General features: G+C 36.4%; 1 protein-coding gene and 1 long non-coding RNA gene across 10 annotated transcripts in view; one reads left to right on the forward strand and one right to left on the reverse strand.

The window, feature by feature from the left end:
* SPATA17 (spermatogenesis associated 17) overlaps positions 1-14,256 on the reverse strand; it is a 233,311-nt gene that overhangs the window by 54,115 nt on the left and 164,940 nt on the right. For all 7 annotated transcript variants that reach the window (XM_054478256.2, XM_054478281.2, XM_054478296.2 and 4 more), the window contains one exon: positions 10,407-10,539. In XM_054478256.2, the coding sequence (XP_054334231.1) occupies positions 10,407-10,539 (133 nt within the window). The remainder of the gene's footprint in view (positions 1-10,406; positions 10,540-14,256) is intronic.
* The window catches only part of LOC129031715 (uncharacterized), a 54,543-nt gene that overhangs the window by 13,391 nt on the left and 26,896 nt on the right, over positions 1-14,256 (forward strand). The window contains exon 2 of one of the 3 annotated variants that reach the window (XR_008501102.2): positions 4,342-4,424. The exons of the other annotated variants lie outside the window; for them this stretch is intronic. This is a non-coding gene — a long non-coding RNA (uncharacterized LOC129031715). The remainder of the gene's footprint in view (positions 1-4,341; positions 4,425-14,256) is intronic. 3 annotated transcript variants of the gene reach the window in all.

Raw genomic sequence — 14,256 nt, forward strand, 5'->3', positions numbered from 1 at the left:
CAACTGACACCTTTTAACACAATTGGTTAATAAATCATTCGAAAAGTATAACTTCTATGTTTAAAAATAATATAAGTGAATTAAAGCTTTCTACATAGACAATCTTAAAATATAATGGGAAGAGTAAAGGACAGAAGCCAAATATACTTGCTTGAGCCTTCTTGGCTAACGTCAATCTACTGCATTCAACTCCATCTTGCCATAGAAGAACCATAAGATCATGTCAGCCCTTTCTTTCTTCAACATTTTGAATGTGACATCTCTAGTCTCCCTAAGATTTTCTCTAATCCACCAATAATTAATAAATTGAAGCCTAAAATTGCCAATATCAAGAAACAAAGTTTTATAAAATATAGAAAAAAGTATTTTAGCAACCTATTGAATGCAAGTCCCATCCAAGTTGCTTAATATCAAATCAAATTATAAAGTATTTCTAATAATTCTAAGATTTTATGTTTAACCAATAAAATGACTACCTATGTATTGTACAGATTATGCTAGCCACCACACAGAGACATAGTTTTTGTTTGTTTGTTTTGTTTGGTTTGATTTGGTTTTGAGATGGAGTCTCGCTCTGTTGCCCAGGCTGGAGTGCAATGGCACAATTTCTGTTCACTCCAACCTCTGCCTCCCAAGTTCAAGCAATTCTCCTGCCTCAGCCTCCTGAGTAGCTGGAATTACAGGTGTGCACCACCATGCCCAGCTAATTTTTGTAAGTTTGTTTATTTAATGTTGTTGTTTATTTTAAGAAATAAGAAGATGGGGAGAAATAAGGAAGGGAAGGAGGAAAGGAGGAAGAAAAAAAGGAAGGAAGGTAAGAAGGGAGGGAGAAATGTAAAGTTGTTGTGAATAATTTTCTACATGGTTTTGTATGGAGTTGGAGGGACTGATGATTTATTATGATTTAAAGAATACCTACAATCTCTGGGCGTGGTGGCTCAGGCCTGTAATCCCAGCACTTTGGGAAGTCTTGGCTTGAGTTTGAGCCAGGAGTTCGAGACCAGCCTGGCCAGCATGGTAAAACCCCATCTCTACAAAAAATACAAAAATTAGCTGAGTGTGGTGGTGCATGCCTGTAATTCCAGCTATTTGGGAGGCTGAGGCATGAGAATCACTTGAGCTTGGGAGGTGGAGGTTGCAGTGAGCTGAGATTGTACCACTGCATTCCAGCCTCAGCAACAGAGCAAGAGTCTGTCTCAAAAAAAATAAATAAATAAATAAAGAATACCTACAATTTTTCTTTTAATTTTTAGGGTGATGTGGTTTGATTCTGTGTACCCAACCAAATCTCATCTAAAATCGTAATCCTCATGTGTCAAGGGAGGGATCTGGTAGGAGGTGATTGGATTATAGGGGTGGTCTCCCCTATGCTGTTCTTGTGACAGTGAGTGAGTTCTCATGAGATCTGATTGTTTTAAAAAAAGTGTTTGGCAGTTCCCCCTTGCACTCTTCTGTCTCACCTGCTGCCATGTAAGCCATGCCTGCTTCCCCTTCACCTTCTACCATCTGCCATGATTGTAAGTTTCCTGAGGCTTCCCCAGCCATGCAGAACTGTGAGTCAATTAAACCTTTCTTTTAAAAATAACCCAGTCTCAGATTCTCATGTAGTTTCTTTCTTTCTTTCTTTTTTTTTTTTTTTTTGAGACAGAGTCTCACTCTGTCACCCAGGCTGAAGTGCAGTGGTGTGGTCTTGGCTCAGTGCAACCTCCACCTCCTGGGTTCAAGAGATTCTTCTGCCTCAGCCCCCCAAGTAGCTGAGATTACAGGTGTGTGCCACCACATCCATTTAATTTTTGTATTTTTGGTAGAGACAGGGTTTCACTATGTTGGCCAGGCTGGTCTCGAACTCCTGACTCCGTGATCTGCCCACCTTGGCCAGGTAGTTTCTTTATAGCAGTGTGAAAACAGACTAATACACGAGGCCAACAAGAATAATTATGTGTGATTATTTTTCTTAAATATGTATGCATTCTAAAAGTATATGGAGGCATACAATTATTCCTCCAAAATAACAAAATATACTACTTTTCTTTTTACTGTGTATCCAAAAGTTTCCATATTTCCATAAAGTTGCTTACTTTATGGTTTAATAAATGCATATTCTCGAAAAATACATCAGAATATATGAAGTGAATCCGTTGCATAAAACCAAAAGGAAGTACTACATTATTTTAGGAAACACATTTTCCACAAGAACATGTCTTACTCTGAAGCAGCTTAATGTCACAAGTCATTTATATTTTAAAGAAATGAACACCTCTTTGAATTAAATAGAACAGTGAGATGGTATAAAAGCAACAAATGTTTATGTCAAATAGAAAATGAGATGCAGATCACATTACACATGTTTAAAATATGAAATTAGATAAATAGTTAAAAAGCATATTTAGCTTACATTCTGAATGGTTGCATGCCAGTTAAAAACATGTGCCTAGAACAGGTTGATTGCTGAATTTTATGAAATGACATTGCTATGGCTTGAGTTTGTTCTCACCAAAACTCATGTTGAAATTTGATCCCCAGTGTGGCGGTTTTGGGAGGTGTTTGGGTCATGGCAACAGATACCTCATAAATGGCTTGGTGCCATTCTAGTAGTTGTGAGTGAGTTCTCCCTGACTAGATTAGATTCTTACGAGGATGGATTCATTCCCTCAAGGGTTGGTTATTATAAATCCAGTGCGCCTCTTGGGTTTTGCCTCCTCATGTGCCTGCTTCCCCTTTGACCTTCTCCACCATGTTATGACACAGCACAAAAGCCCTCACTAGAAGCCAGGAAGATGCCAGTGCCAGCCTTATTGTACTTCTCAGACTCCAGAACCATGAGCTAAATAAGCCTCTTGTCTTTATAAATTACTTAGTCTCAGGTATTCTGCTATAGCAACACAAAACAGACCAAGACAGATATTATCATCAACATTTAGGTTTGTCGATCAGTTCTAAGGGTGAACTAGGTTAAATGACTCACTGTATACATTCTTAATGCCTTGGAATTACTAGTGTTTTTGAAGGCCATTTTTAATTAAGATGTCTTAGCTGCAAACAAAAAAAAATTTGCTTTCTGAAGTATCCAATTCACTTTCCAGCATGTCTTACCCCTTGGCAATCCCATATTTATAATGTCCTTAAAAAAGAATGTTTCTTAGAGTTTAGTAAAGAAACACCTTATTTTTCTTTTTGGTCTAACGTTTCTTCCTTTTGAGTTAGGAAGATCCATCTGTAACTTCTGTCTTCCCTTTCATGTTGGACACCAGGAAGCTGAAATTCTTAAATCACCACCACCGTGATGCTTTCCCTTTATGTTGCAGGCATATAAACTCTTCTCATCTTAGATCATTTCCCCTTATCCTTACTTCAATAATATGACCCTTATTGCATTTTACTTTTTTTTTTTTTTTTTTTGAGACAGAGTCTTGCTCTGTCACCAGACTGGAGTGCAGTGGCGCGATCTCAGCTCACTGCAACCTCTGCTTCCTGGGTTCAAGCGATTCTCCTGCCTCAGCCTCCCGAGTAGCTGGGACTACAGGTGCACACCACCACACCCAGCTGCTAATTTTTGTATTTTTAGTAGAGACAGGGTTTCACCATGTTGGCCAGGATGGTCTCGATGTCTTGACCTTGTGATCTGCCCACCTCGGCCTCCCAAAGTGCTGGGATTACAGGCGTGGGCCACTGTGCCCGGCCACATTTTACTTTTAGAAAGATGCCTTAAATCCCTTCAGGAAGGAGGCAGTATGCAAATGAATGAATCCTCACTGATAGACTATTAATAGAATCATTAGGTCTGGTAGTATGTGGAACCCATACCCTTTCCAGTGGCCCCAATTCCTTTCCAGAAAGTCACTACTTCATTTTGTGTAAATTCCGAGATGTGTGTGTGTGCATGTGTGTGTGTGTATTTTTTAACTGTTAGTGAAGGAAACCAAAATATTTCTCTCTGAAATACTGGAGATCACTGAGCTAAAGAAGGTTAAAATGCAGGGGCACATTCTGCCCTTCTCTTTGCCTTTCCCACCTGAAGGCAGGCACTTGTACAACGCTTGCTTATCTCAGAAACAGAGCTCAGAGACAGTAGCGCCATAAGATCCTGGAGGAGACTTTGTTCTTTCCATGAATGTATCTTCCCACATTTTCCTGCTTTTTGGAAGTCTGGAGATACTCTATTCTTTGTTTTGTCACTATATAGAATGTATAGCTCTTTATTAAAGTACTATTTATGCCAGGCTCCTGTGCCACTGCCTTGAGAGAGAAATACTTTTGAACTGAGGCCTCTTCCATGTGATAGGTATGGCATGTGTTAATACGCTTTGACTGGGTTTTTCTCTTGTTAATCTGACTTTTCAGGAAAGTATCTCAGCTAAGAATCTATGAGGGAAAGAAAAGAAATTATATTTTCTCCCTACAAGGAACAACAGGTTAAATGCATGGTAAGAACTTTCCTTTTTCATCTCTTACAGTCTAAGACATGTTTTCCCAATTCAGACATTTTTATTTAAGAGGTAAAAAATATTTTGAAATCAGATAAAAAATATTTTTTTCTTTCTTCCTTTATATATCATGTTTTTTGACTAACGTTCTTAATTCTGAAGCCCTTATTGAATTGTAATATGGGCAACGAATATACATATACATTATCCTGTTCATTCAGATCTATTGAAAGTTTTACTCTAAGCCAAAAATTAAATTAAAAAGCTCTAGATATAAAACATAATATGATGAACCATAACATTTAAATTTTGCAGAATATGTAGTGTAATGATGTTTACACTAAATGTTTTCAGAAAAGCAAACTCTCTTAGGAATGTCCTTAGACAGTAATATGGGTTTCCTTTTATATGTGATTTTTTTTCATTTCAGGGTGTACATATACAGGTTTGTTATATGAATATATTATGTAATACTGAAGTTTGGACTTTTATTGATCCCATCACCCAAATAGTGAACATAGCATTCAATAGGTAGTTTTTCAACCCTTGCCCCACTTCCTCTCTCCCTCCCTCCCCTCTTTTGGAGACCCAGTATCTATTGTTTCCATCTTTATGTCCATGTGTACTCATTGTTTAGCTCCCACTTATAAGTCAGAACATGCAGTATTTGATTTTCTATGTCTGCATTAATTCACTTAGAATAATGGCCTCCAGCTGCATCCATGTTGCTGCAAAGGACATGACTTCATTCTTTTTAATGGCTGCATAGTATTCCATGGTATATATGTGCCACTCAATTTTTTTCCCTATCTATAAGTGCAGCACAAAGATAAATATGTATATGTATGTTTGTATACAAGTATACATTATTATTAACTATAATCACCATGCTGTATGTGTGCTGCATATATAACATGTATGTTACATGGTATAGCCTGAATTTTGTAGCCACCCCCACCACCACTCATGTGTTGAAGCCTAACTCTCAAAGTTACTATATTGGATACAGAGCTTTTAAGAGGTGATTAAGATTAAATGATGTCATACAACAGTCTGTGAGTGCTGGGTTTTGAGCTAGAGTAGGAACATATTGCTAAGGAAATGCATAACATGGTAGAAACAATATCTTATATTTCCAGTGCCTAGAAAAAGTTCTAGACTAATAGATAAAGAGATGATGGGACTCAGGGACTTCATCAGCTCTATGAACAGAAGCCAAGAACAGAGATGAGATTATACCAGCTAAGACACCAAGAGTTTGAAGTAAATAGCGCAGAGAAAGCAGAAAAGAATTAAGGCCGATTGTGGGACTTCTTGGATTCTACAAGGACTGGACCACTATTCAAGGAAAGGGAAGAATGACCCCTAAGGGGATTCAGAGATCATTGGGGCTGCTACTCCTGCAAGAGGCCCAGGGAGCAGGACTGTTTCCTTCTAGGTTTCAAAGAGTGGGGCCGCCTCTCCAGATTCCGTGGGGCAGGATGACCCTGTTCAGTGCCTCTAGGGCAGGACCCACCCTTACAGGGAGCCATGTGGGCAGGGCCCTTGCAGAGAGACTCTGCCTCACCCACAGAGCCATCAGGATGACCCTGCCATCCCAGAGGAACTGGAGAGCAAAATATTGAATCAAAAAGGATTATTTTCAAGTCTTAACATGAAATAGAATTTGCCTTGTTAGGTTTTAGACTTCACTGAGACACATCATCCATTCCTTTCTTACAATTTTTCCCTTTTGGCATAGAAATATCACCCCTTTGCCTGTCCTACCATTGCATTTTGGAAGCACGTAACTTGTCTGGTTTCACAGGTTCACAGCTACACAGGAAGTTTGCCTCAAGATGAGGCAAGTTTCACCCATATCTGATTATATGGTATTTCTTGGTAGTTCTTTGTTTGTTTTCCCACAGCTTTACTGAGGTATAATTGACAAATTAAATACACCAGCAGTAACTCAACAGATTACTTTGGTTGTATGGACATTTTAACAATATTAAATTCTTTCAGTCCATGAACACAGCATATCCTTGCCAATACATGTTATCTTTTGTCTTTTTGTTAATAGCCATTCTAACATGTGTGAGGTTATATGCCATTGTGGTTTCTATTTGCATTTCCCTGATGATTAATAATGCAGAGCATCTTCTCATATACTTGTTGGCCATTTGTAAAAATTGTATATATTTACAGTGTACAACATGATCTTCTCATATACATATACATTGTGAAATGATTACCACAACCATGCTAATGAACATATCCATAAGATTTAGCACAGTTATTTCTATTTTGTGACAAGAACACTTAAGATCTATGCTGAGTCATTTTCAAGTATACAATACATTATTAATTTTAGTCACCATGCTGTATAATAGATCTCCAGAACTATTCATCCTAATTGAAACTTTGTGCCTTTTGACAAATATCTCCTTCTCATTTCTCACCCCTACCTCCTGCCTCAAGTCTCTAGTAACCACCATTCTACTCTACACTTTTGAGTTTGATTTTTTTCATATTTCACATAAAAATGAGATCATGCAGTATTTGTATTTCTGTGCCTAACATTTCAATTAGTGTAAGATCCTTCAGGTTCGTCTATGTTATCACAAATGACAGAATCTCCTTCTTTTTAAAAGCTGAATAGTGTTCCAATGTGTATATCTAGTACATTTTCTTTATCCATTTGTCCTTCAATGAATAATTTGTTTGATTCCATATCTTGGCGATTTTGAAAATGCTGCAGTAAACATGGGGCTGCAGATATCTCTTCAATATACGGATTTCACTTCCTTTGAATCTATACCCAGAAATAGGATTGCTGGATTTTACAGTACTTCGATTTTTAATTTTTTGAAGTACCTCCATTTTCCATAATGACTGTACTAATTTGTATCCCCACCAATAGTGTACAAGCATTCCATTTTCTCCACATCCTTGCCAATACATTATCCTTTGTTTTTTTGGTAATAGCCATTCTAACATGTGTGAAGTTATAGCTCATTGCGGTTTCTGTTTGCATTTCCCTGATGATTAGTGATGTTGAGCATCTTCTCATATACTTGTTGGCCATTTGCATGTCTTCTTTTGAGAAATGTCTATTCCAGTATTTTGCCCATTTTTAAAAGAGCTTATTTGTTTTCTTGCTATTGAGTTGTATGAGTTCCTTACATATTTCAGATATTAACTCTATCAAATGTATGGTTTGCAAATTTTTTTCCTATTCCATAGTTTGTCTCTTTATGCTGTTGATCATTTCCTTTGTTGTGCAAAGCTTTTTGGTTTGATGCAATTCTATTTGTCTATTTTTGCTTTTGTTGCCTATACTTTTGGGGTCATATCCAAAAAATAATTGCTTAGACCAATGTCAAGAAGCTTTTTTCCTATATTTCCTTCTAGTAGTTTTACAGTTTCAGGTCTTAATCTAGTTTTAGTTAATATTTGCATATGGTGTGAGATAAGGATCCACTTTCATTCTTCTGCATGTGGATATACAGTTTTCTCATCACCATTTGTTGAAGAGACCATCCTGTCCCCATTGTGTGTATTTGGGACCTTTGTCAAAGATCAATTGAGCATAAATGTGTGCATTTATTTCTGGGTTCTGTATCCTATTCCATTGTTTGATGTGTCTATTTTTTATGCTAGGACCATGTTGTATTGATTACTATGACTTTGTAATATAATTTGAAATCAGATAGTGTGATGCTTCCATCTTCAGTATTTTTGCTCAAGATTGCTTTGGCTGTTCAGGGTCTTTTGTGGTTCAGGAATTTTAGGATTGTTTTTTCTTTTCTTCTTCTTCTTTTTTTTTTTTTCTCTTTCGAGACAGAGTCTTACTGTTTTACCCAGGCTGGAGTGCAGTGGCATGATCTCAGCTCACTGCAACCTCCGCCTCCAAGGTTCAAGTGATCCTCCTGCCTCAGCCTCCTAAGTAGCTGGAACTACAGGGGGGCACCACCACACCCGGCCACCTTTTGTATTTTTAGTAAAGGCAGGGTTTCACCGAGTTGGCCATGCTGGTCTTGAACTCCTGATCTCAAGTGATCTGCCCACTTGGCCTCCCAAAGTGCTGGGATTACAGGCATGAGCCACCCTGCTTGGCCAAGGATTATTTTTTCTATTTCTGTGAAAAATGACATTGGGATTTTGATAGGGATTGTATTGACTCAGTTGATCACTTTGTTTATATGGACATTTTAACAATATTAAATTCTTCCAGTCCATGAACACAGAATACCTTTCCATTTATTTGTGTCTTCTTTAATTTATATCATCAGTATTTTATAGTTTTCAATGTACAGATCTTTTACTTCCTTAGTTAAATTGATTCCTATGTGGGATTATTATCTTGATTTCTTTTTGGAACAGTTCGTTGTTAGTATATGGAAATGCTACTAATATTTGTACGTTAATTTTGTATCCTGAAACCTTATTGCATTTGTTTATTACTTCTAACAGTCTTTTGGTGGAGTCTTCAGGGTTTTTAATATTTAAGATCATGTCATCTGCAAACAGACAATTTTATATCTTCCTTTCCAGTGTGGATGCCTTCTCTTTCTTTCTCTTGCCTAACTGCTCTGGCTAGGACTTCCAGTACTATACTGAATAGTAGTTGTAAGACTGGGCATCCTTGAGGCTGGGTGTGGTGGCTCATGCCTATAATCCCAGAACTTCGGGAGGCTGAGGTGGGCAGATCACGAGGTCAGGAGAAGGAGACCATCATGGCTAACATGGTGAAACCCCGTCTCTACTAAAAATACAAAAAATTAGCCAGGCGTGATGGCATGTGCCTGTAGTCCCAGCTGCTTGGGAGGTTGAGGCAGGAGAATTGCTTGAATCTGAGGGGCAGAGGTTGCAGTGAGCCAAGATTGCGCCATTGCACTCCAGCCTGACCGACAGAGCAAGACTTCATCTCAAAAAAAGAAAGAAAAGAGTGGGCATCCTTGTCATGTTCCTATGATTTAGATATGACTTTAGACTTTAGAGAGGGTACTAAATGTATTAAGATTCTTGTGGCTTTTGAGATGGAAAGAATGTATTTGCATTCAAGAGTGCATGAGTTTGGGGGCCAGGAATGGAAGGCTATGAACTGAATTGTTTCCCTAGAATTCATATGTTGAATATCTAACCTGTAATGTGACTGTATTAGAGACAGAACCTGTAAGGAGGTGATTAAGGTTAAATAAGGTCATGAAGGTAGAGTCCTGCTCCCTTGGAATTAGTGCCCTTACAGGGAGAGATACAAGACAGCCTGCTCTCTCTCTGCCCAGAAAGAAGAGGTCATATGAGCAAACAAGGAGATGGTAGCTGTCTACAAGCCAGGAAGAAAGGCCTCACTAGAAACTATGTTGGCAGTTATCTCAGACTTCCAGCCTCCAGAATTGTAAGAAAATAAATGTCTGTGCTTGAAGCCACATAGTCTATGGTACTTTGTTGTGGCTATCTGAGTATAGACTAATATATCACATAAGTGCCACGTATACGTGCTGTACCTGTTATGAAAGTGCATATGACACTCAGGAGTTGCACATATACATATATGCATGTTAAATGTATGTTATACATTTATACATCATGTTTTATATAATGCTTGTCTTCTCTCCCCTCCTCTTTATTTAGCTATCTATAAACATACATACACAGATTGAGAGAGAGCAAACAAGCCCTGATCTCCATGCCCGAGAGTTAGCTTAACTCCATTCTGTGACCTCATACTCAAACCCTGCTCATATGCCAATGCCAATGATCCATGCCTTTGATCCTAGGGCAGTTAAGTTATAACTAAGTCATAAAACTTAAGAATACAATACTGAAAAAAAAAAATCTTACATAGGTCAGCAGCACCATCTTTACCTAAAACAGCTATAAAAAATGTTGTTACCATAAAGGACTTAATTGTAATAAGAATATTTATATTTGCTCTAATTAATGTATATTTCTAGCTTTTAAAAAGGAATAAATTTTTAAAATGTGTTGTTAACTCACCTTGTCACAGATCCATTTCTTAGGATTTTCACTTCGGAATTGTTCTTTGTAAGAAATAGGAGCATACTTGCTTGATAAATGCATTGATGGGATGTACTTTTCATTTTTATGGTATGAAGAAAATGGCAAAAACCTGAAAGAAATATTTAAGAGCTATTCTTAACTTGATTTCTAGAGACATTTGATTTTTAAAATAAGGCTTTGTAGAAGTACTATAGTACAGTGAAAATGATACATTATTTAGAATCAGAATACCTAGATTCCATTTCAACCTCTGCCACTGATTATCTGTGTTAATTACTTCTATTAATCTTTATTTTCTATTCTTCAAATGGAGATACTAAAATGTTCTTCACAGAATTTTTGCGAGTCTCAAGTATTTTATATATAGAGATAATGTTAAATAATACATTTATGAATTAATTATGCCAAAAACTCAAAATTCATCATATAAATGAAAATGTTCTTAATTTAAAAATAGTATCCCTAAATCAAAAGGACAGCCAATACAGTCAATTCTCATTGAAGTAGGCTTTCTTCAATTTTAAATCACTTGAATAATGGTGGCATTATTGGTAGCAGTAGCAGTTATGAATAATGGGGTCTTCAAGCCAGCCAGACCTGTAATCACATCTTAGCTTTGCTTTGCTAGCTGTATTACCCTATGCAAGTTACCTGAATTAGCCTTGACTTCCATATAGGGTTATTACAATGAATGAACAACTTAATTTATGTAAGGTATTTAACATGGAGGCTGAAAAGAATGTGTCCAATAAATAATGTTGGTGCTAAAAGCGGATGTAAAAATCGAAGGAACCTGTTGCAGCAACCATTATCATTATCATCATCATTACTTTAGATATTTTTATGATCAACAGAAAAGACCAAACTTTTAAAACCCATATAAACTCTCACAGAACATCTAAGATTGTGATATGCTTTCAGTATAACCCAGATCCCTCACCAAAACACACTGAAATAAGAGTAAATAAATCTTTTTAAAAAGTTATAAACCTATAAGAAGAAGTAGGACAGAAAATAAGAAAGAATGATTGAAAATACCAATTAATTTTTAGCAGGTGGAAGGAAGATAGAAAATTCATAAATGACACAAAAGAGTTAAGAAAACTGAAATCTAAGTGCCAGAAGAATGAGATGTCAAAGAGAAACAGGGCAATTTGTCCTGCAGAACCATGGAAAAGCTCGGGAACTAAATCTACAGTTATTGCAGAAAGTGAGAGAAGGAATGAAGCTGAAAACAGCTGAAAGTCTATGTAAGGAGTAATGAAATCCCCAGGTCCATGTCCCAGTCCATGTATCCATCAGAGCCTATTCTCAGAAAAATTTACACCAAAAAGCTCTAGTCTCAAGGAAAGCAGGTACAGAGGAAGGCTAAGGGGAGGCACCAAATGGAATATGTAGATTTTAATCCAAAGACTGGCCATTGAACTCTTCCCTTGCTTGTCTCTTAAATGCACTGGCAGCTTGGACTTATATCCTTCAGAAGACTGATTGCATCTTCTGAAAAGACATGACAGTTCTCAGAGAAACGAGTTCAAATATCAACAATTTGGGGATGTTTTGATTAAAAAGCTGTATCAGAGTATAATAAAATCTATCAAAAAGCCACTCTTTTACACCCATAGAGTTTCCAATCTAATTTTTATTTTTTCCATTTTAATATAAACTTAAGAATGGTTTACCAGTGCGAAAATAATCAACGTGGAGGAAGGACACAAATCCAAACATATGGAATAAGCTAGAGGAAACAGACATCATAATGCAGCAAACAGGAATAAATTCAGAAATTTTTAACACATATAATCAAAGGAGATATGGTATTAATGAAATAAAAGTTGGATGCTTTTTTAAATAAAAGAAACATTTAGAGAAAAGTGGAAGCTCTGGGAAATAAAAACTATAAATAGCAAAATAAAATATTCTCCTGAGAAAAATATTCTGAAATTCAGACTTAAAAAAAAAGTTGAGGTTCAACATATATTTACTGAGCCATTACTATATGCCAAAATTTTCACACAGATGATCTCATTTAGTTAAGATAAAGAAGGGTGTTTTTAAAAATCTAAATTCAATTGAAAGTTATTATTTTTGCCATTTAATAAACTTAGAAAAAGTAGCATTCTTTCACCAATTTTAATACCTCTCTGCAATTTCTTTTTAATATTTATTAAGAAATTCTTTCTTAATATTTTTCCTAAGAAAATATTTTCTAACACTATTTAAAATAAAAAATAAACAGAATACAGAGCTTTGAATTATACAAAGTTACAGAAGCATGTATTACGTATGCTCTTGGGAAAAGAGCTCTCATATAAGATAGATTATGGTCCTTCCAGTGCCAATTTGCATGTGGGATGGACATCACACACAAAAAAATTAATGTGGCCCCAATGTCCCTGAGTATACAAAGGAGGTGCTGTGAGCCGGCTGCTGCACTTACAGTTTTTATCACTTCTGAATTGCATTTTAATGGTACATTTTTCTTTGTGTCTGAACAAAATTTGCCTTCTCAAGGGAATGGATGGCTGAGATGACAAGGCTGGAAGACTGGGTATTTCCCTGCTCATGAATTAACTCTACTTTCATTTAGCCAACATGTTTCATGAAAGTAACATATAACATATATATTCTTAATTGTACATATATATGTGCATGTATGTATATTCAAAAATATTTAGATATTTTATAATCTTTAAATAACATTTGTCTTCAAATTAGGAAAAAATTAATTCTCAAATCAGATTTGCTCTATAAAGTATAAATAGCTACTAACATTAAAAAATCACTTTGGTTTATAGTAAAATTTTACATAATTATCAATTACTTTAAAACGATGTTCTTTTACTAGTTTTTAATATATACTCAGTTGTGCTTATGCTTACAGTGAGTACTTTTCAATTAACTAAACTTCATGTTAAAGAAAAGTAATATATGTACTTACCTGTTTTTTTTTTTTTTTTACAATCTTATCAAAGACATAGATCTGGCAAAAATTCTTGAAAGCAATGTAGAGATATAGTGGTATATACAAACAAGTAACAACTTGAATGTCTGGGCAGTTACAGAAGAATTGGTAGAGGTCTCAGGAAGCAAAAATTAAAAATAGTTAATTCGCTTCCAGGAAAATAAGTCCATTGTAAATATATTATAAAGTCTTTCTTTTTTTTTTCTTTTATTATTATTATTATTATTATTATTATACTTGAGGTTTTATGGTACATGTGCGCAATGTGCAGGTAAGTTACATATGTATACATGTGCCATGCTGGTGCGCTGCACCCACCAACTCGTCATCTAGCATTAGGTATATCTCCCAATGCTATCCCTCCCCCCTCCCCCCACCCCACAACAGTCCCCGAAGTGTGATGTTCCCCTTCCTGTGTCCATGTGTTCTCATTGTTCAATTCCCACCTATGAGTGAGAATATGCGGTGTTTGGTTTTTTGTTCTTGCGATAGTTTACTGAGAATGATGATTTCCAATTTCATCCATGTCCCTACAAAGGACGTGAACTCATCATTTTTGATGGCTGCATAGTATTCCATGGTGTATATGTGCCACATTTTCTTAATCCAGTCTATCATTGTTGGACATTTGGGTTGGTTCCAAGTCTTTGCTATTGTGAATAATGCGGCAATAAACATACATGTGCATGTGTCTTTATAGCAGCATGATTTATAGTCCTTTGGGTATATACCCAGTAATGGGATGGCTGGGTCAAATGGAATTTCTAGCTCTAGATCCCTGAGGAATCGCCACACTGACTTCCACAAGGGTTGAACTAGTTTACAGTCCCACCAACAGTGTAAAAGTGTTCCTATTTCTCCACA

The sequence above is a fragment of the Pongo pygmaeus genome, chromosome 1, assembly GCF_028885625.2.
Source record: "Pongo pygmaeus isolate AG05252 chromosome 1, NHGRI_mPonPyg2-v2.0_pri, whole genome shotgun sequence".
Classification (NCBI taxonomy): Eukaryota; Metazoa; Chordata; class Mammalia; order Primates; family Hominidae; genus Pongo; species Pongo pygmaeus.